This window comes from Drosophila albomicans, chromosome 3, assembly GCF_009650485.2.
Source record: "Drosophila albomicans strain 15112-1751.03 chromosome 3, ASM965048v2, whole genome shotgun sequence".
Lineage (NCBI taxonomy): Eukaryota > Metazoa > Arthropoda > Insecta > Diptera > Drosophilidae > Drosophila > Drosophila albomicans.
The window spans coordinates 10,392,859-10,415,176 of NC_047629.2; the positions used below are offsets into that span (position 1 = coordinate 10,392,859).

Here is a 22,318-nt window from a genome sequence, read left to right on the forward strand (position 1 = left end):
TTTTTATGGTATACAAATTTAGTATAATTCGGCGATAATACTATGCTAGACAATATCCTAAATTTTATATTGTGTGGTATAACTAAAATGTTTGTATACGTAGTTTATCGATATACAAAATAAAGAGTTTAGTATAGTTTAGTATTTTTTTGGTATAAAAATACGGTTTCTTTTTGCGATACACTATATTAGACAATCGCCTATAAATTATATTGTGTGGTATATGCGTTTAACTATCCTAGACAATCTTCTAAATTTTCTGTTATATGGTATAATTTAAATGTAGCGTATATTAATATACATACAGAATATAATGTTGAGTATATTTAAGTTTTTTTTTCGGTATACAATTACTACACTATGCTAGACAATATTCTATGTATGGTATAATTTAAATGTAGTATATCGATATACAAAATCCTAAGCTTATTTTAGTATTTTTACTGGTATTCAAGTCTGGTATGTTTCTGCAATGATGCCGCACTAATTTGTACTTTTATTAAAATGTTTATCGAATGATTAGTTTTGTCTAAGAAATTTTAGCATAGTATTCTTTAAAGCCATCTTCATAAAATCTTAAATACTTTTAACTAATCACATGTATGTAGAAAATGCCGCATAACAAAGTGGAGCTTTGATCTATAAGAAGTACTTTCACACTCCCAGATTACTTTTAAATACAAATTGCATTCTCTTGATTATAGATCCAGTTTCATTAACTCTTAAATGCTTTCATCTAAAAATAGAATCCACTGGACAAGTTAGAATAAAAATAAAAACGAAACGTGTCAAATTTTAGAATGAAAGCAGCTTGATACAAATTTGCAGTACAAATTCACGTTTCATTTTCTCAATCAGACACAATGACATCAACCTTAAGCAGTATCAAAACTCACACAAAGCAGGTGGCAAATAGTCGCTGGAGTTTAAAAAAAAAGTCAAGTGACTGATTGAGGAATCTAAAGTTTAAAAGTTATAGTAAGTGAAAACAAAAGAAACAAAAAAAAATGAGGTGAACTAAAGCCAACAGCACCTCAATGACATTGACCGATTAAATCTTGCAGCTGCAGAATAAGAAAGAGTTCATCAAATCAAATCCTAGCTATCAATTCTATTCTAAACTATTTTCATCCACTGTGCTAACTGAAATGACTTCGTTTTTGCTGCTGTTGCTGCTGTCGCCTGCACTTGGACAACGACAGCAACAATTTTACTTTATTGGCTTTATTGACTTTTGTCAAGTTCTCGTCTCGTCCCGTTTCGTTTGGTTTCGTATCTCTGTGTTTTTTTTTTGGGCTTTGCTACGAGTATCTCATGGATGCGGTTCTGTTTCTCTAGTGCCAAAGCCGACAAGTTATTTAGTTGCCTTCTTCTCGTTTTTTGTTCCTTCTACTGCTTCCACTTCGGCTGTTGTTGTTGTGGTTGATGTGGTGTGTGTGGTGTGTGTTGTGTTTGCGCTCTTATAAAAAAATAAATAAAGCCAACACCGCCAAATCAGTGAAAAAGCGAGGGTGCGGGGGCGGTGCACTCCAGACGTTGCCTCGGAGGCAAGGAGGCAGGCAACAGGACAGAGAGGCAAGACAAAATAAAACTGGAAAGTTGTTTGGTCAGTTGTCAGTTGTGTTTAGCGGTAGCAGCATTGGCTGTGATTGTGATTTTATGCCACATAATATGCCACAAACTATCACTCAATTTGGAGGCATGCCTCATCCCAAGCCCATTGCAGCAGCAACTCAGAACTGTAAATGCGATCTGGCTAGCGAACTAGACCAAAAAGTGTGTCAGGCGACAGGAGATGCAGCATCAGCGGCAGCCACCAAATGTTGCAAGCTACCAAACTTGTACAAATACAAAAGCAGCAACACGCACACTGACACACACACACACATACACAATCTTAGAGTCGCTTCGAGAGATCGAGGTGCCGCTCAGAGTTCATTTTGAGGCAACAACAACAACAGCAGCGCGTTCTGCAACTTGAAACTCGGTTTGTTTTCCGTTGTTGTTGTTGCTGTTGTTGGCTCGAGTGAAATCTGGTTTTCAGTTGCTCTGCTGCTTAGCTTTTTGCATTTTGAACGTTCGTTGTTGCTAAAAAAGTTGAATCATCCATCGATTTCAGGCGCGTATCTTGCAGATACTTTTGCACTCTTTTTCTTGCTGTATGCAAATTTCTTGTTGTTGTTGTCTTTTTTTGGGTCTTTGGACTCGCAATTTGACACTCGCCTCAAAAAACCGGTTAGCTTAGCACGCGGTTGTTTTTTTTTTGCTTTTTTATTGCTGCTGCAGTTGTCGCTGTTGTTGTAGTTGTTGTTGTAGTTGTTGTTGTTGACTGTGTGTTTTTTTCAGTGTCAGACGCCTCAATGCCTCAACAACGTCAACGCAGCACGTAATTAGCTAAAGTGCCATAATTAGTATGAAATACACGCATCTAATGATCTTAACTGAATTACATTTTTGATTTACGATATATACGATATATGCTTGAGAGTGTGTGCAGGCCAAATTTATGATAACTTGGCCCAGGCACAAGCTTCCCCACTTAAGATACAGATACAAATGCGAAAGTGAAAGTAGCCGAAAACTTGCACTCAGCTGACTGAAGTTGAGGCTGAAGCTAAGACAGACAGCGCCTCAGACCTCAACTCAAAGCGAGTCTTAGCATTTGTATCTGTATCTGTATCTGTATCTGTAGATGTATCTATAGATGTTGCGGTAGATGTAGATGTATCTACAGCTGTACAAAAGTATCTTAAGTGATTTTATTACTGGGCACGCTGTTTTCTTTGCTCTTTTGTTTCGCATGCTTCAAAAAAATACTATACACAAAATTAAATCCTATGAAAGGAAAAAACAACAACGAAGAGAGGCAAAGGCAAAAAAAAAATAAAATGATTACAACGATTTATATGTAGTATCTTCTGTGTCTCTTCTGCCGTGCAACGTGAGTTCAGCATCACGTTTCCTTTTTATTGCTCGCCGTTTTTATTTTTATTATTTGTTGTCGTTGTTGGGTTGTGCTGTTTTCATTTTTCATTTTCATTTTGGGACTGTTGTAATTTCTTCTCGTTGCTGTTGCTGCTGTTGTTGTTGTTATTTAATGATTTAAAGATTATGCACGCTCAGCCAGGCGTCCACATCCATATCCAACCTGCCCAACCCCAACAATCGACTTCCCCTCTCTCTCTCTCTCTCTTGGCTCTGATTCCTGTAAATAACTTTCGCTTTTTACACCTTTTTATTTCTTTGGTTTTCGCCAAAAACAAAAAAAAAAAAATAAAAGTAAGTAAAAGCCGAACACATTGTATAAGAGCATGTTAATTTGGAGCGAAGGTTGAAGGTGCCGAAATTGCAGATAAAAGACGCGATTTACGGCCAAAGCAGATTTCGAGAGCAGTTCGATGAGTTCGCTTGCCACACACAGAGCGGGCAGTCTATTAAGATAAGGAATTTTCTTGTTTCTCTTTTTTACTCAGTCACATTTATCAGCTATAAAGAAATATGAACTGTAGTCAGAACAAAGTAAACAGGAAGCGTCTTTGATTGGGCGACTTCGACTATAAATTATCGAGTTGTCACTGCAGCTTCCCTTTGTGTTAGAAATTTCACCCAGAAATGGGGACAGATCTACTCTCCATATATATTTCATTGTCATGCATTTGCTTATACTAATTTGTGCAACAACAACAATTGCATTGCCTTTTAACTCCTCAATGTGCAATAATCAAAGCCAAACACGCCTCGAAGCTTTGACAAGATGTTCAACAATTATAGGAAGAACAACAGAGCAGCTGAGAGAGACCGAAAACAATAAGCCAAAACAATTCAGCTTGACATAGTTTTGCAATTATACAATAGATAAAACACAATTAAAATTCAGAAACACGATTTGCTCTTGACTCAACTGGAAATTGCCAGCGTCATCGTCAAATGTCAAACGCTCAGAGGCGTGCTTTATATATATAACGAGAATACACGAATATAATAGGAGATGTTTTTCGAGTCCGGCTGCTTCAATGATAGCGCACATCCAGCTGACTACTCAGATTCAGATACAGATACAGATACAAAAACGAAAAGCGAGCACAGATACTGACTGTGATTCAGATACAGATACAATCATAATTTTCGTGCAGTTGTGAGAAAAACTGGTTCCTTGCTGTTGTCGCAACTATAGATATAAATATTTATAGTAATACTTGTACAAATGCGTGGGAAAATTACTAGGAACCATATATAGCAACTATATCTATCTTATCTATCTCTCACTCACTCTTTCACACTCTGTGTTTTGTTAGCTTATTGTTGAAGCAAAAGGTACAGAGACGCTTTTTGTACCTGAGCAAAACTGTGATTTAAGATCTGCAATTACAGATAAACCAAAACTCATTATAACCGAAATGAGTTATAGAACAGAACAAAAACAGAATAAAACAGAATAGAGAGAAACAGCGAAAAGCTAACCAACAAATTCAACGTAACACACACCGAAAATAATTACAACGACCTCTTAACATCAACTTTAAATTAGAGCTCTTGTTATTTTATATTTTTTCCTTGAATTTCCAAGAAGTGCTGTCAACCTAAGAAATTAATTTTTACACCAAGCAGTTGGGCTTCCTTATGCTATCCAAGTTCAGTTCAGTTCAGTTCAGGTCGAGTTGGGTTGGGTTGGGTTTGGTTTATGCTTGGGGATGAGTATTTGGGTTTTGGGTCTAGACTTTCGACTAGGTTTGGGTTTTTCGGTTCGGTTTCTCGAGCGTCAAATCAACCAAGAAATTTGTTACTGACATCAAAATTACCATCATTATAATGTCTATGTCTACCCTGCCGGCTCTCAGTCTCTCTTTTAGTCTCAGTCGACGTCGCAGTCTCAGCCAACGTCTAACACGAAACAGGAAGACACATGACTGGGCCGGCAAACGGCGAACGGCAAAAAGCAAAAAAAAAGCGATGTGCGGTAATAGAAAATGTCGAAATAGACATGAGCAGCAACAACAACAACAACAACGACAATAGCAACAGTGAGCTATAACAAGAAGACGAAGACGAAGTCGAAGGCGAAGAAGAAGAAAAGCTAAGGCAAAACCAAAAGCAAACATGAAACATGATGAAGTGAGAATTGACTTAATTGTGAGAACTCGAACTTGGGAATACCCTGCACTTTGAACAGATTTAAGTTACTTAAATAAATACTGAATTATCGATTAATATTTTTACATTATATATTTGTACATTAGTTAAATTATTGAATGAAATTAAGCATCAATAATTTTCAATAATATCTATGAATACCCTGCACTTTGAAGAGATTTAAGTTAAGCTAAAAATTACTGAATTTTGAAGTATCATATTATTAATGAAATAAATAAATAATTTACTGAATTACTGAAATTTTTTTGAAGTATGTATTATATTATTTAGTAAAATAATTTAATAATATATCTTATGTACAACAAGTGAATAATTACTTGTTAATAATAATAATTAATAACCGTTTTAAATGAATTAATAATTTTTATTAATTCAGTATCTACCTTACAAGTTTACGTAAGGTAAACTTTTTTTGGTATTTTCTCTAAAAATTCGTATGCTATATTCTTTTTGTTAAACTAAAGTAGAAAAGGCCAAAAAGAATGTATAAATATATACATATTTTCTTTAAATTTAAAGTAAAGATTGCTTATAATATTGAATTTGTTTCATAAATAAAATATATATTTTTTATTTTCTCTTTAGGAACTCTTCGACCAATTAAAACCAATGTTGTAATAGACTAAATCGTTCTAACAACTTCTTCTTTTTTTTAAGAAGTGACTTAACTTTCATATTAAATAAAATATCTTTTACAATCCATTTTGCATTGCTTTAAACTTTGTTAAATTATTTTTGCAACTCATTCTCATCTCTTCTAACAAACTCAACCACCCTACGTACAACTATTGCTGGGTATAAACATGAAACACGAAAGCTGAGACAAAGGAGCGCTTGAATGAAAATGGAAATGGGCATTGAAGTGATCGATGATGCCAGAGGTGAGAGTTGAGGCTGAAGCTGTAACTGACGTACAAACGTTACAAAGAGCTACAGCAACTGGAAATGGCACTGGAATTGGAATAGAAATTGGAATGGGGGGAATTTGAATTGAATTGAAACTCACCTGCGCATGATGGGCAGCGGCAACGTGAAGCGTCCATCACTCATCAGCGGAGCGGCGCCCGGGAGCGGAACCGTCGATATCACTGGCGTTAGCATTGGCACTGGCGCTTGTGGCGGAGGCGGCGGTGGCAGCGGGGCAGCCACCTGCGGCGGGGGTGGCAACGGGGGTGGCCCCCCACCCGGCAACGCGCTGTACGGCGGCGGATAATGGCTGTGCAGGATGTCGGGCAACAGAGCACGCGCCAATCCCAATGCTGCCGGATGGGGATGCGGATGCTGATGGGGAAGGGGATGGGGATGCTGATGTGCATGTGGATGTGGATGGGGATGCGGATGATGCAAGTGGGGAGGTGGTGGATGCAACGGTGGCGAGTGGCGCTCCACATGCAATCGTCGCGGATGCTGCGGTGCCAATTGTTGCTGTTGTTGTTGTTGTTGTTGCTGCCGCCGCTCGCGACGCTCTCGACGACGTTGCTCGCGTGTGCGCAGCTGTTGCTGCTGCAATTGTTGCTGTTGCTGGGGGGAATTGCTGTTGTTGTTATTGTTGATGCTGCTGCTGTCGTCGTCGTTGTTGTTGTTGTTGTTAGTAAGATCATCGGTTTGGCATTCGGTTGAGGTGAAAGTGCGTGGAGGCGTTGCATTAACATTGATTACTTTGACACTGTTATTAGCACTGGACACATTCACATTCACATTGCTCTTATCATTGCCATTGGTATTAGCATTTGCATTACCATTATTATTATTATTTAGATTACTCGCATTCGAATTCGAATTTGCACTGGCGCTGACACTGACACTGTTGGCACTGCCACTGTCGGTGGCAGCAACATGTTGCACATCCACATGGGCATTATTATTGAGCTTATTTTGGACACTTGCACTAAACACTTTCGACGCTGGCGCACAATTATTAATAGAAACAATGCTGCTGTTGTTGTTGTTGTTGTGGTTGTTGTTGCTGTAATTACAGTTTACAACACAAACGCCGTTATTGTTGAGAATACTTGGCTCTTGCGTTGCTGTTGCAACTGTTGTGCTTGTGGGCGACGCGACACAATTGTTGCCGTTGTTGTTGTTGCTGCTGCCGTTGTTCACTTGTATCGTTAGACTTGGCTGCCTTTGACAGGACTTTGTTGCTGCGGGCGTTATTGCAATGCTGCTAACTGCTATTTTGGCCTGATTGTTGTTGTCACTGTCATTGCAGTCGCTGGCTTTTAGAAACACGCTGCTGTTGCCATTTGCAGTTTGTGTTGCTGCCGTTGCCGTTGCCGTTGCAGTCGCTGTTCCTGTTCCTGCAGGCGGCAACTCAGCTGCCACATTCAAACGCATCGTCGTTTCGATATCGATATCGCTATCGTTATCGTTATCGCTATCAATTTGCGACTGACTCAAGCGATGCTCAAAGAGACTTTCACTCGCGCGAAATTCGGCATACAAACGTTCGAGTTCTGCCAAACATTTGTTGGGCCGCAGCGCGTCGCTGCTGCTAGCGTTGTCGCTGGCGTTGGCGCTGACACTGCTCGACGTATTGCTGTTGCTGTTGTTGTAGCGCCCCCGCGACAACCACGAAGATAATGTGTTGTTGTAATTGCAATAACCGCCGTTGCTGCCGGTGTTGTACGCATCTGTTGTGCACGCGCCGAACGAACTCGAGAGACTGATCGCTGTTGAGCACCGCTCACCAGCGCTGGCCAACAGCGTCACTCTCTCAGCTGCTGTTGTGCTTGCTCTCTCAGTTGCTGTTGTGCTTGCTCTCTCATTCGCTGTTATGTTTCCACTCTCAGCAGCTGTTGTTGTGTTGCCTGCCTGCTCATTGTCGCTGACACAGTGACTGCGACTGCGGCTGCGACTGCGACTGCGGCTGAGGCTTTGACTGAGACTGAGAGTGCGATTGAGCGCTGCTGTTGCTTTGACTGCAGCACAGGAAACAGGTTGATTGACCTGCACTGCAACTGCAGCAGCAGAGACGGCAACCGAGGCAGCGCCTGTTTCCTCGTTTGCAGTTGTTGTTGTAGTTGTTGCAATTTCTTGTTCATCGTCAACATTGTTGTCGCTGTTTTCATTGATAATGCAATTCGCTCGGCTGTCGCTTTGATTTTCTGCACTTTGTTGTGATCTTGCATTCGTCGTTGTTGGTCTTTGTGTTGTTGCCGTTACTTTTTGTGTGTCGTTTATTGCTGGATTGTATAATGCGCAGTTCTGCAAAAGAAAGAAAGAAGAGACGAATAAATAGAAAGAGAGAAAGACGCAAAAAACGTTTGCATTAAGCAAATGACAAGATTTAAGTTTCAAGCGCTAATTAATGTTAATTGCCGGGGGATTAGCGAGTGACCAAAATAAAAAAAAAGGTGACAGGCAGCCACACACACACAGAGACCAAGTCAAATCCCGAGGATATACACAGCTCTAACAGTAACAAGAATAGCTCTGGCTCACAATCCAGCAGGCGCATAAATGTGCGCTTAATTGAATTAATTAAGCCAACGCATAAACATAAAATCGTCACAAGTAATTGAAGTGTTGTTGTTGCTGTTGCTGTTGCTGCTGTATCCCTGGCTGGCGTCTGCATGCTTGCTGATAAAGTTATTGCTATTGTTGTTGTGGCTGCATGACTTACTCTCGCTCTCTCTCTCTGGCGTTCCCTCACTCGCTCTAATGCCCACACAGATGAGTGCGTCTGTATTAGAGCTGAGCGCATGTCGTGAGTTTAACGTGACAAAAAGCTTTTATGCATTAAAACTGCTAATTGAGAGTTTTGAGAACACGAAAAAGTACGCAAAGCAATGAAAAACACTAAAGCTCTGCTGACTGACGACCGCTGAGACTTGAGCCGCACTTTATAATTAAGAACTGAGATTGTAATTAATTTTTACTCGCTTCCACAATTGTTTATACTACAGCAGTCCATCTCTAATAGCACCCTAGTGTGACCCCTTCCACAAATACGCACACACACAATCTCCCAAAATCCTTATCCGCATCATGAGAGCTTTATGGGTCCCCATATGTATGTGTGGGTGTGTGTATGTTTATGTGGTGAGTGTGTGTGTGCGTTTGGGTTCTAATTATGTTACGCTGTGTTACTTGCATTAATTACGTCACAGAAATATAATGTGATTTACTGTTAGCTCAAACTGCTATCACCAGTTGTTGTTATTGTTGTTGATGTTGATGTTGCTGTTGACTTCTTGTTCTAGGTGCTGCTCTTGGATTCTGTTTTGTTGTTGCTCTTGTTGTTATTGCCATTGTTATTAATATTGTTCTCGTTTGTTTTGTTCACTCTTGTGCAATGTGGCTGCGATTTGCTGCCAGTAGTTGTTGTCGCTGGTTGCAATCGCTGGCGCCCGCACCAAAAAAAAAAATACAAATAATCTAAAAAAAAATGTACCAAACCAGTCCACTGCAACGGTGCCTGACTGCAGCTTTATAATTAACGTTTTGTCATGAGCTTTCTATATTTTTAGAGGTTATGTGCGATAATTACGTGTCGCTTGTCCACTCTATTGATACAGTACAGTGTGCGCCATAAGTTCGCTCACGGGTTGAATATATGTATATTTTACACAGTATAATTATGCGCTTGAATACCCCTATAGCGCAGTCTGTCAATCGATTGCAACCCCTCTTTGCGACACCGAACCCTATACTAAATATCCCCGTCTTACCTATGCATCGATGGGGTTGCGGGGGGTGGGGGCAGCTGGCACACATTGTCGACATATTAATCGTTTATTTAAATAAATTTGTACTCTTACTCTGTTTAGTTTCGCCTTTGTTCTTTGTTCTTTGCTTTGCGGTTAATTTTCCATTCCGCTTGCGCACCAACAAATATGTACAATGTGTGATAAGAGCATAGAAATAAATTTAAATGCATATTTCCGAGTATATTGTAAGCCCTCATTCTCATTTCCAACATAACGGAACGACCCTCAGAACACACCCCCACACACACACACACACACACATCGCACACTTTGTACTCTGGTTAAACCGATAGCGAACCGATACCAATTACCAATTGCTCGAACGATGCCAATGTCGAAGCCGATGTCGATGCTGATGCTAGACGACATCTGGCACTCTCTTATCGAAGTCGCGGGCACTCAAGGGCCTAAGTGAAACATTAGCTCTTATCGACTGCAGAAGCTGTCAATGGGGGGGCCCGATAAGGGCTTTCTGCCTAACATACACATCAGCCTTGACATCAAATTTGATGGCGCCACATTAGGCGTCTAAGTGCGTGCAGTTGGCGTTTTGCGGCGCCACCGAGGTGACAATTTTATGGGACTCCATGCCACACGGTGCAGTTCACCATAAATAGAACAATGAATAGAACTGAATTACATAAAGCTAACATATTTTATACTGTAACTTTTTCAACGCTGTTTATTTTTTACTCTCATGCTTGGGAGCTGTAATATCAATTGCATTATAAGTCCATCTCTAATAGCACCCTAGATAACAAATATATTCGTAATTTAACACAATTTTAAGTAAAACAAATGGATTAAACGAAACTAAAGTCACAGCTACTAATTTTGGGTAATCAATTTCTGATTAATAATGACATTCTATATCCATACTATATCATTTTTAAATAATGACGACATGATTTACTTATATTTTCTATGTCATGTCAATTACTATTAAGTTTATGGGTAAATTTGGAATGTTTCTTAAGATAGCAACGATTTTTCAGAACGTTTTATAATTTAAATGGGTTATGATTTATTTTCACAGATAAAAAATGTTTAAATTGAAAAATTCTATTTTTAGATTGAATTCCTATTATGATATTTTTGTTTAAAATATTTAGCTTTTTTTAGTTCGGAAAATTAAAAATGATAGAATAATAATCTAATATACAGAAAAAAATATTGTTTTTTTTAGATGAAGTAGAAAATATTATTCCTGAGTTATAACTATTAGTACTAATTCTTAGATTGAAAACTTCTTATGATATTTTTTAAATTTTAAGATTTAGATAGTTTTTTTTTTTATATAAAAAAATCAGAAATTTTAGAATAATAAACTAGTATTTTGAAAATTCTTGGTTTTTTCTGTGTAGTGATAATACAAATATTTCAGAGACGTTATGTCGAAAATGAATATATTGAAAACATCATCCCTAAGTTATATCGACTAGCAAAATTCTATTTATTAGATTGAAAACATTTTATAATTTTTTTTAATTACAAAATTTTGTTTTTTTAGATTGAAAAAATCATAAATTTTAGAATATTAAATTAGTTATTCGAAAATCCCTAACACAATATTATATAGAAGTTATGTCGAAAATGAATAAATTGAAAATATTGTTTCTAAGTAATATCGATTAGCAATAGTTATACTTCTTAGATTGAAATCATTTCATCAGTTTTTTTTTAAATTACAAGATTTCGATTTTTTTATATCCAAAACTTTAGAATAATAATCTAGTATTTAGAAATTCTCGGGTTTTTTCTGATTAGTCAAAGTAAAAATATTGTAGAGAAGTTATTTAAAAAATGGATAAATTGAAATTCCTAAGTTATATTGATTAACAATAGTAAAAACCTATTATCCTATATATTATCTTCTATATATATAATATTATATATAATTTGATTAGTCGACTCACCTGCGATATGTAGTCATCGGTGAAGGAGCGCACCAAACGCTCAGCGGGAACATTTGCCGTTAGTTGATCAACATCATCATTATCGTCATCCTTATCATCATCGTCATCATCTTTTTCAGTTGTAGTGGTTGCTGCTGCTGCTGCTCGGGATCGTTGCGATCTATCACATTGTAGATTGTTCGGCTGGACGCGAGCCAAGCTCGCCCTGGCCGCGCCCACACTGGAGACGCTGGCCTCGTAGAGGGATTCATACGAGGGCGGCTCCTTGATGGCCGTGGCCGCCGAGGAACACCATTGGGTGAGTGTGTGCGCCGGACTGCCGTAGTAGGATGGATACGAGTAGCGATTCCGATGGCCGCCAGCTCGACTCGTCTTGGCTGCCTCGAAGGCGCATCCGCCGCTTAAACTAAAATTGGGAAAAGGCACGGGAAGAGCTGATGCTGCTGCTGCTGCTACTACTGCTGATGCTGATGCAGCCGCAGCTGCTGGCGGTGTTTCCAATGGAAGTGGTGGCAAAAGCTGACTTAGGGCAGTGCTCCGGCTGGTCTCGTAGTTGCTTTGCGATTTGCGCAACTTACGATTGAGCCGCTCATCGTCATCGTCCTCATCCGAGGAGCTGGCCGTGGGCGTGGTGCGCTCATAGGGCGTCCAGAGCATTGAGGAGAGCGCCTCCTCAACGTCCGGTGGCCGATGATGCTGGCGATGCGAGGGCGTTGCCATGCTGCTGGGTGCCCCATGGCTGGGCGTATTCCTTTCCGATATGGACATGTCGGCTGCCTGGACATTGCTCGCTCTTTAGGCTGCTGTTGAATGAGTGGCGTTTGAAGCTGGTTGTTTGGAGCTTCTGTCACTTGGCAGCATCCTGACTGCTGACTACGCCCACAGCTCACTCTGCAAATACACAAATACAGAAATACAAATGCAAATAATTGTAGACTGTGTAAATTGCTGTCGTGTTGCCAGAAAACTTTTAACTAAGCAAATGGTTGACAAATTAAACGCTTAGAAAATGCCCCCAAAAAATATTCGGAAACTAGCAAAAACTTTTGCTCGGGACTCGAGCCCTTTTATTTTCCAATTTGATAAATTGCGATTAAAGCATTTAAAATGCCAACGAAAAAGAAAAAAATATATATGTATGTATGTATATATACATATACAAGAGGGAGGGAATGAAAATGGAAAACCGAATCGGAACGCAACGCAACGAAATACGCCAACAGACATGAAAAACAAGCTTCCGTTTTGTGGGGAAAATATATGCAGAAAAGTTTGCGAGGCAAAACTTTTTGGCAGCCTCTTTTGCCCGTTGGCAGTTGCTCCTCCCCCCGTTCCTCCTTCTTCCTTTTGGGAGGATAGAAAAAACTTTACCACACACAGACACACACATACACATTTAAGCTAGCTCGTATATAGGCTGCAAGCGTTGGCTGAGACTGCGTCTGATGCCGTTATTCGCATTAGAAAGACTCACTCACCCAAGTTTAAAGTTGACTGCCAATTCGGCCCAGAAAATGGCTTAACAACCATCGGACTAAACGGAGAGACATTGAAACGGAAATGGCCGCCCATAGACGTCACTTGAAGCCGTTGGGTGCCGTTTCCCCATTCTGTTTGCTGTTGCTGCTATTGCTGCTTGCCACTCATGCAACAGCAGCAGCAACAGCAACAGCAACAAAAGCAGCAGCATTGACTGCACGTTGTACGTTAAGTACATGACACGTTTATGCGTGTTAAAGCATGCTCAGACTGAGATCATGGTAACACTGCTAACCTACTTTTGAGCAGCCTTCGTCGCGAAACCTCTGAGTCCACTGGCCAATTGGCTTATGGGATTAAATACTTGTTATTCGCAGACTTATTCTAACGATTGGTTGTCATAAGAAGCGTACATTGAAAAACTTGAAATACATGTATTTAATCCATATAACATCATGATTGAGAAAAATTAATGCTATTGAACTACATTAAAAACTATAAAATGTGGAAAATAAAGTGCAATAAGAATATATCATGATTGCAAATGATCATAAATACCTCATGACATCGCTAATTCTATGTACGAAGTACTTTTTATATAAACAATATGAGTAAATTTATTATTTATTTATTTACATGTTAATAATTATACAAAATAATATAATAACCAAATGAAGGGAGTGTTAGCTACTAAGGCCATAGACTCAGTGAGTAAATTTAAATTGTGAATTTGTATTGATTTCATTCGTTCATAAAAATGTAGAATATTGAAAACAAAAAAGTGAATTTAAAATTCTGATGACCAAAATCACATACATTGAATTATTTTGCTATCGAAAAAGTTTATAGAATAAAATACTACTTTAAGTTTCCATTTCATTTTCGTCAATTTGTAATACATTTTTTCAGGAAAACTTTGTTGCAATTGCAAATCTTTTAACTACAATGAAGTATACATTTTGAAAGGTTTATTAAAAGTAAATACACAAATATTTTGAAACTAATCAAAGTTTGTATAGATGAAATAAAAAATAATATATATAATTTTCTCTTTCGTATCTTTCCTTGTATCTAAAATATGACCATTTAAAAATTTTCAGTTTGCTATATGTTAACCAGAAATTTTCAAGAGAGGGTTTAAATAAATTATTTTTCGAAATGAATCACACAAAAAAATGCTCCGCTCAAAAAAGTCGAATTTTTTATAGAAAACCAATTAAAACACACTTCATTGAAAAGGAGAGATTCTCAATAATTACTGGCGTTCGTTAAGAAAGTTTTGAGTTTATGTCTATTTAAATATAGATAAATTTTAATATGTAGAACATAATTACATATTAAAACAAGTCAGAAAGATACAGTTGAGCGTGCTCGACTGTGAGATACCTGCTATCTATTTTCAACAGGATCATATTCTTCAAATATACTAAAAATATACCGAAAAATACAAAAATATAAACGAGATACTCGCTATCCATTTCCAATTAAACTATATTCTTAAAATATACCGAAAATATTCGGAAAAATACTAAAATATAAAAAAGCTTATATTCGGATTATTGATATTGTACTACATTCAAAAGGAAATCTATTAAAAGTGACTAAAGTAATTCATGATAAACAGATAACAAAGAAATAAGCAAGTCTGGCAAGTATTTAGTATTATTTTATTTTATGTTAATAATAATAAAAACTATATTGATTCAACAACTAAAATACAATTCTTGAAAATTAAACGTGACAACATATGATATGAACAAAGGAAAAGTTATAAACTTGATGATAAACAGAAAACTTGTGAATAGCAAAGTAATAAAATTTAAATTCATTATGAATAGAAAACTTATAAATAGCAAAACAATAACATTAATACTCATTATGTTATGTATTTGATATTCAATCTTCTTGTTATATACTATAAATAGTCAGTTCTTTGCATTCCCACTCTGAGAGCATTATCATGATATCGGGCTACGCATAAACCAAGTGTTGGTAATTCCAGCTGTAACCCACACACAATCGACCGCATAAACTGGCTCTGACTTTGGCTCTGGCTCTCGCTCTGAATCGAGCTTCAGTTGCTGGGCGGTTGGCTCTTGGCCGTTAGCTGTTAGCTGTTGGCTGTTGGCTGCCATTGAAGCTGAAGTTTTATGTGTTGCACATCCTAAGGCGCTTTGCTGTTCTAATTTTTTCTCTCCTTTCACTCCACTCTTTTTTATAGAGAATTTTGGGCAAACGAGGATGGGAAGGTTTTCTTAGTATTTGAGAGAAAGAGAGAGAGACCGTAGTTTGGTAGCATTGAAGGCGATGTTTTTGTTATGCTTAAATAAAGATTTGTGTTAGTGTGTTTTATTCTTTGGCTCTGTGGCTCTGCAATTGTAGTTGTGTGTCTTTGTTGTTGTTGTTGCTGTAATTGTTGTTGCGGCGCACTTTGCTTGTGTTTGTTCAGCAAGTTTATGTGCATTGCTGGCCTTCATTGTTGTCATTTCCCATTGTTGTCGCTTGGCCAAAATGAAGAAAAGTGCCAGCCAGCTAAAGCCAACACAAAAGGCGGCCACGTTGAAAGCCGCCGCACACAAATTAATATGTGCAACAATTGAGAGGAGTGTGTGCAACTGTGTGTATGTTCGAGTGTGCCACACTGTGTGAATGTGTGTCTGTGTAAGCCTTGTTATATGCATGTTACCTACTTTTGTGAGCTTTTAATTAACAACAAGTGTGCGCCTTGCATGCTCGGAACAAAGGGACCAAAAAGAGAGCCAAAAGCAAAAAGGAAAGCCTTGAAATTTTCACACACACTCATACATAACGCTTCCCTTTGTGCTATTAATAGCAAAAAACAAATGAGAGAATTTATTAAAAAGTACTTTAAATAATGCATTATAAAATGATGCTTGGATTTTGCCTGGGCTTAAATACAGATTATGGGACAAAGCCCTCAGCCCAGCCCCAATCAAGGAAGATGCGCTGTATGCTCGAAGTGTAATAAAGAATTTAAATAATGTGAAGGAAAGTGAGGACAAAAAAGTACGAAAGCTACAGTCGAGTGGGCTCGACTCTAAGATATTCTCTAGCCATTTTCAATAAAACCATATTCTACAAAATGTAACGAAAATATACCGCATAAATATTAAAATGAAATATTGAAATGAAATATTCAAATGGTATATAAAATGATAATTAATAGGAAGAGCGAATAAAAAAATAAATAATCTGTTAATTTGCATATTCTACAATTATACCGCAAAAATTAAAAAAAAAAGTATACTGAAAGCTATGACTCTGTTCATTTACATATTCTACAAATATACCGAAAATATACCGTAAAAATACTAACACATACCAAAAGCTATAGTTGGTATATCGATATTGTACAATATTCACCATGGGTAGCGAGTATAAAATTATGAATAATCTGTTAATTTGCATATTCTACAAATATACAGCAAAAATACAAAAATATACCGAAAGCTTTATTTAGTATATGGATCTTATCCTACGTTCAAAATATACATTATGGGTAGCGGGTATAAAAAGATGAATTTGTTCATTTACATATTCTACAAATATTCCGTAAATATACCACAAAAATACTAATATATACCGAAAGCTATATTTGGTATATCGATATTGTACAATATTCAACATACTATATATCCTATGGGTAGCGAGTATAAAAATATGAATAATCTGTTAATGTGCATATTCTACAAATATACAGAAAAAATACAAAAATATACCGAAAGCTTTATTTGGTATATGGATCTTATCCTACGTTCAAAATATACATTATGGGTAGCGGGTAAAAAAAGATGAATCTGTTCATTTACATATTCTACAAATATTGTAAACATATACCGAAAGCTATAAAATATACCGAAAGCTATATTTGGTATGTCGATTGTGTTCTAGATTCAAAGTATACCCTATGGGTAGCGGGTATAAAAAGATGAATAATCTTTCAATTTAATTTGCTGCTTATAAAGAGCTCTTTAAAGATATTCCTTCGAAATTCGCAGCAACTTTAAATCAGAGAAGCAAATACATAAGAAAATCAAATACAAATAGAAATAATTTATGTAAGGTTGTTGCTGTGGAGCAGCAAAGGCGGAAAATTGCTAAGAAAGAAAAGTCTACGCTGCGATGTGAAAATGTCACGCAAATGAGCAAAAATTTTCCCTTCAGCATATTTTTGCATAGCGCAAAATTCAATGAAATTATATACGTAAATAAATATATATATATATATAGTATGTATATGTTTTTTGCTCTGCTCTGCAAGAAGTACTTTATATTCTATTTTATTTTTATTTTCATAACTTTTTTTTTTTGGGTGTTTGTATTTCTTTTTTATTTAACTAGACGTGCGTCTGTCAATCATGGCCCAAAGTGGCGCGGGGTCTGCGGCGGATGCCGGGTGCGGTGTCCAAGAGAAACTTTTTTTTCCGCTAGGGAATACAGTGCGCAGAAAAAGTTAACAGGCAGGCGTTGCTATTGACAGCGTTTGAGCTGGAGCTGGAGCTGGAGTTGGAGTTGGAGTTGGAGTTGAAGTGGAGGCAATGGCAAATTGCTGCCAGTATGTTTGTAATGCAAACAAACTTTATCTAATTAAAGGAACACGTGTTTCAGACACGCCCCCTAAATGTCTTGGGTACCCTCGATGCTCAATGCTCAATGCTCGATGCTTGATGCTCAATCTTCATCTAGAACAACATCTTCATCTTTGCGAGCTGCTTTGCATTGATGACGCACTCGAAATGCCTTTTGATGTGCGACTACGACTCACTTTGCATTTGCCTATTTGACATATTCACATACGATTACGGAGAGACGCTTTGCTCTTTGGGCAACGTTTCCGTTTCCTCTTTATTGTTGGGAGTTGGGCGTGCTCTATGCCCCTAGGCCCGTCAACATACGAATATCGCATCGTCTAACGTCTCTAGTTTCCTGTCATGCGACGTCAAGTCGTTTGGCTGGTTTTCCCAGCCAGTCGACAGTCGACAGTCGTCTGTGAGTCTGTCGAGTGCCTTTTGAGTTGTTTGTCAATATGTAGACCATTATTCAATCAATATATTGACACACATTTCATTTCAACCTCCTGCCCCTTGCATTACGGCAGCCAAGTGCCGCTCTTCAAGACTCCTTCCCCCCATCCACTCCCATCCCATCCCCTTCGCTTGCTTTCCCTTAGAAAGCCGGCCAAGTGCTAATCGCAAACAAAGTAGTTTTTGCTTGAGTTCCATTTCGATTTCGTTTGACGAGTTCTTTTTCCACCCACACCCACGCCGACATCCACGCCCACTCTCACTACACGCCCCCATCCCACACACCTATTTTATGGCCGGGGGCTGTTTGGGTTTCGTCTTCTTCGATTGATTCCTCCAATTCCAAACGTACTTTGACACACTTCCATGCCCTGGGCCCCAGGGACGTTCATTTCCGCTTAACTATTGTGCGTGGGGCCTATGCCCCCGACCCCCGACTTGTCCCCTTGCCCCCTTTCCCTTCCCCGCTCCACTTCAATTGAATTTGAAGCCCTCTTTTATTTGCACATGCGTCGTTTTTCTTTCGTTTTCCTATTTTTGCTTTCTTTTCTATTCTGCTCCGTTCTTTTCGCTTCGTGTTTTTTAATTTAATTCTACGCTTTTCGCTTGGCCACTTGAGAACTTTTCTCTTCTCGGTGTAACTAAGACTTAGACGCCAACGATACTGAAACTGAGGCCTTGAAGTCAATCGAAAAACCAACATTGGCCACGGCATCGACATCCACATCGACATCGACATCACCATCAGTTGTAGCAGTTTCATCATCTGCCAAATCGTTTAAGCCATTTAGGCTTTGTTTACATGCGAGTACAACGTCTAAGTTAAAAGTAGACTCATCCCATTCAAAAACCAGAATGCAGACACTATTTAGAGATTTGCTATGGATAAGTATAATTCTGTTTTATCGAGATGAAGCAGTGAAAAGTGAAGCAGACACAAGAGAACTCTGCATAATAGTTGACAATAAACATAACAATAGTAATAATGGCTAACATAATAGCAAAAGCTTAGTTTTTAATTAAGAAATTTAAAACGTTAGAAATCCAAGATTAGAAAATACTTCAACGAATATTCAAAACAAATTTCGCCAAGATTAACAAGTAAGAAATCTGCAGTCGAGTGTGCTCGACTTGAGATACCTTCTACCCAACATGAATAAAAGCAAAACAGTGTGGTATTATTCTTAAAAGATACCAAATAATATACCGCAAAAATACTAAAATATACTGAAGGTCATATTTCGTATATCTGTGAACTGAATTCGAAATATACCATAGAGCTCGAAATATACCAAATTTTCAGATTTGTCATGATTGACTTTACAATTTGTACAATATGTACAATATTTCTCAAAATTAAAAATAAGATCAATAAAATTGTCTCAAATAAAACTCTAGTATTCACCTCAAAAGTCAAAAATCTATTCATAAAAACAAGTAATCAAATTCCTACTACTACTTGAAATTATTTTTGAATGAACTCAATTATGATTGAAGACTCGTTCACCGTTGGCCGGTCAAAAGCGCATCAAGATTTTAGAGCTCAACAAACTAACAGCACTCAACACTTAAAAATGCAATTCAATTAACATTTTTGGGCAGTCTGACTACACCTGGACCTCTTGACTTCAATTAACAAACTATAAACAAGCTGCAAGCGGCAAAATGGCAGAATGTTTTAGTTGTCCTGCTTTTGGCTTCAGCTTCAGTTTATGCACTGTTGCACTTACCTAAAAATGCCGTCCTGGCCGGAGTGAGGGACTTTAAGACGCAGCTTTAACTTTCACAAAACTTTCACTGACGCACTGACGGGGCATGCAACTTGAGAGTTTGCAACAGTTTTGCGTCCGCGGACCCCGAAAAAATATGTTTGCTGGGGTTTGGCTTAATTATGCTAAAAGCAGGCAACAACTTTTGCACCTGCGTGCCCAAGCTAGAAAAATGAATATTTACACAGGAACTAGAACGAGGGCGACGACGAGGACGAGGACGAGGACGACAGCGAGGACATGAACATGAACGTGAACGTGGTCGAGGCCGCAATGGGACTAGTAAGTTGTCAATGTCAAAGCCATTAAGTGTGGCAGAAAAGGCAAACAGACGTTAACAATATGCTCACAGTGGCTGCAACTGCAGCTTGTTGCAATTATTCTTTGCCGCTGTTCTGTGTGATTTTATTTCATTTCACAGTCAATGCTTGGACTTCACAAACACACACATACACACACAATATGTTGACACATACACAAACACACGTCGTATGCGTAATGTCACTATTAGCACATGAATTGCCGTGCGAAAATAACTTGGCAAACTTTCTCGTAAACTTTCGCTAAAGTTTCGTGTTGATTGGAAGAGTTAATTGAGAGACGCGTTTCGCTCACATTGCGACACTGCGACTGCGACTTTGACAGCGACGCGTTACGAACTGACTGACTGCCAAAGCTGGCCAAACAAAACCATTTGCAATGCGAACTTGACTTTAATGGAAAGCCGAAAAACTCAACACGCACGACGAACAGAGATTTTGGTGAGTCTGCGCAGTCTGTTGCACGTGCAACGGCGGCAACTTCCAGCTTGTGTCTACATAACTACCGAACGTGAGAGTGCGTATGTGTGTGTGTATGTTCTTGTGTGCGTCTGTGTGGCCAAATGTTTGTTTACATTTTGCACAGCACCGAGAAAGGCATCCAATGGAAGAAGGCAAGGGAACAGGAACAAGGATGAAGGATGTGAATGTGTAGCATCAATTTTGTTTTGCCTACTTTTGAGCATGTGAAATGAGAAATGCGAAATTTGAAATATGACTCGCATCGAACTGGAATCTCAAGGTACAATTTCGAGTATTGAAATACATAAAAGTCAACATCAGTTCAGCATTTGACTCTGTGTTCTGCTCGATTTAGGCCCGATTCATTGCAGCATGCTCTGTCTGACTATCTGCAGTTTAGCTGCAGAATTGAGCAACAAGCTTGTCAAAAATACGTGCAGAATATTAAGCAGACACACCAGCCGCAGGCAAACTTGCCTCACCTCAGAGACAGCTGCTGGTGTTGCAAGTCTTGAAGCTGCACTCAACATTTGACAGGGCAGAGACAACGCCTCATACATATTTATAGAGTTCTCAGGGAGTTGCACGCCATGAATATTCGCACTAATTTGCTGCCAATTGAATTTGACTTTGATTATTGTTGCTCAACGCATTTTTGACCTGCACTTTAACTTGCCACAGAATCCGTTTAAAAGCCATTCTTAATTGCATACAAAATAATTGATGAAACTTGAATTAAATAATAAAAAGAGAGATAGACATAGATATAGATATAGATATAGATATAGATATAGATATAGATATAGATATAGATATAGATATAGATATAGATATAGATATAGATATAGATATAGATATAGATATAGATATAGATATAGATATAGATATAGATATAGATATAGATATAGATATAGATATAGATATAGATATAGATATAGATATAGATATAGATATAGATATAGATATAGATATAGATATAGATATAGATATAGATATAGATATAGATATAGATATAGAGATATAGATATAGATATAGATATAGATATAGATATAGATATAGATATAGATATAGATATAGATATAGATATAGATATAGATATAGATATAGATATAGATATAGATATAGATATAGATATAGATATAGATATAGATATAGATATAGATATAGATATAGATATAGATATAGATATAGATATAGATATAGATATAGATATAGATATAGATATAGATATAGATATAGATATAGATATAGATATAGATATAGATATAGATATAGATATAGATATAGATATAGATATAGATATAGATATAGATATAGATATAGATATAGATATAGATATAGATATAGATATAGATATAGATATAGATATAGATATAGATATAGATATAGATATAGATATAGATGTAGATTGCTTGAAAATCCATTTAATAGTTCATTCGCTTGCTTTTCTAATTCGAGTATTC

General features: G+C 37.7%; 1 protein-coding gene across 10 annotated transcripts in view; it reads right to left on the reverse strand.

The window, feature by feature from the left end:
* LOC117568191 (uncharacterized protein DDB_G0283357) overlaps positions 1 to 20,699 on the reverse strand; it is a 57,216-nt gene extending 36,517 nt beyond the window's left edge. For 3 of the 10 annotated variants that reach the window (XM_052004654.1, XM_052004656.1, XM_052004655.1), the window contains exons 1-3: positions 20,034 to 20,698; positions 11,780 to 12,670; positions 6,158 to 8,358 (exon numbers count right to left, since the gene is read on the reverse strand). In XM_052004654.1, the coding sequence (XP_051860614.1) occupies positions 6,158 to 8,358; positions 11,780 to 12,547 (2,969 nt within the window). In that variant the 5' untranslated portion in view covers positions 12,548 to 12,670; positions 20,034 to 20,698. Of the gene's footprint in view, positions 1 to 2,375; positions 2,395 to 2,453; positions 3,242 to 3,467; positions 3,487 to 5,889; positions 6,103 to 6,157; positions 8,359 to 11,779; positions 12,671 to 20,033 lie in introns of those variants that run through there. The other 7 variants (XM_052004659.1, XM_052004652.1, XM_052004658.1 and 4 more) reach the window with 7 other exon arrangements.
* Between the last annotated feature and the right edge of the window lie 1,619 nt (positions 20,700 to 22,318).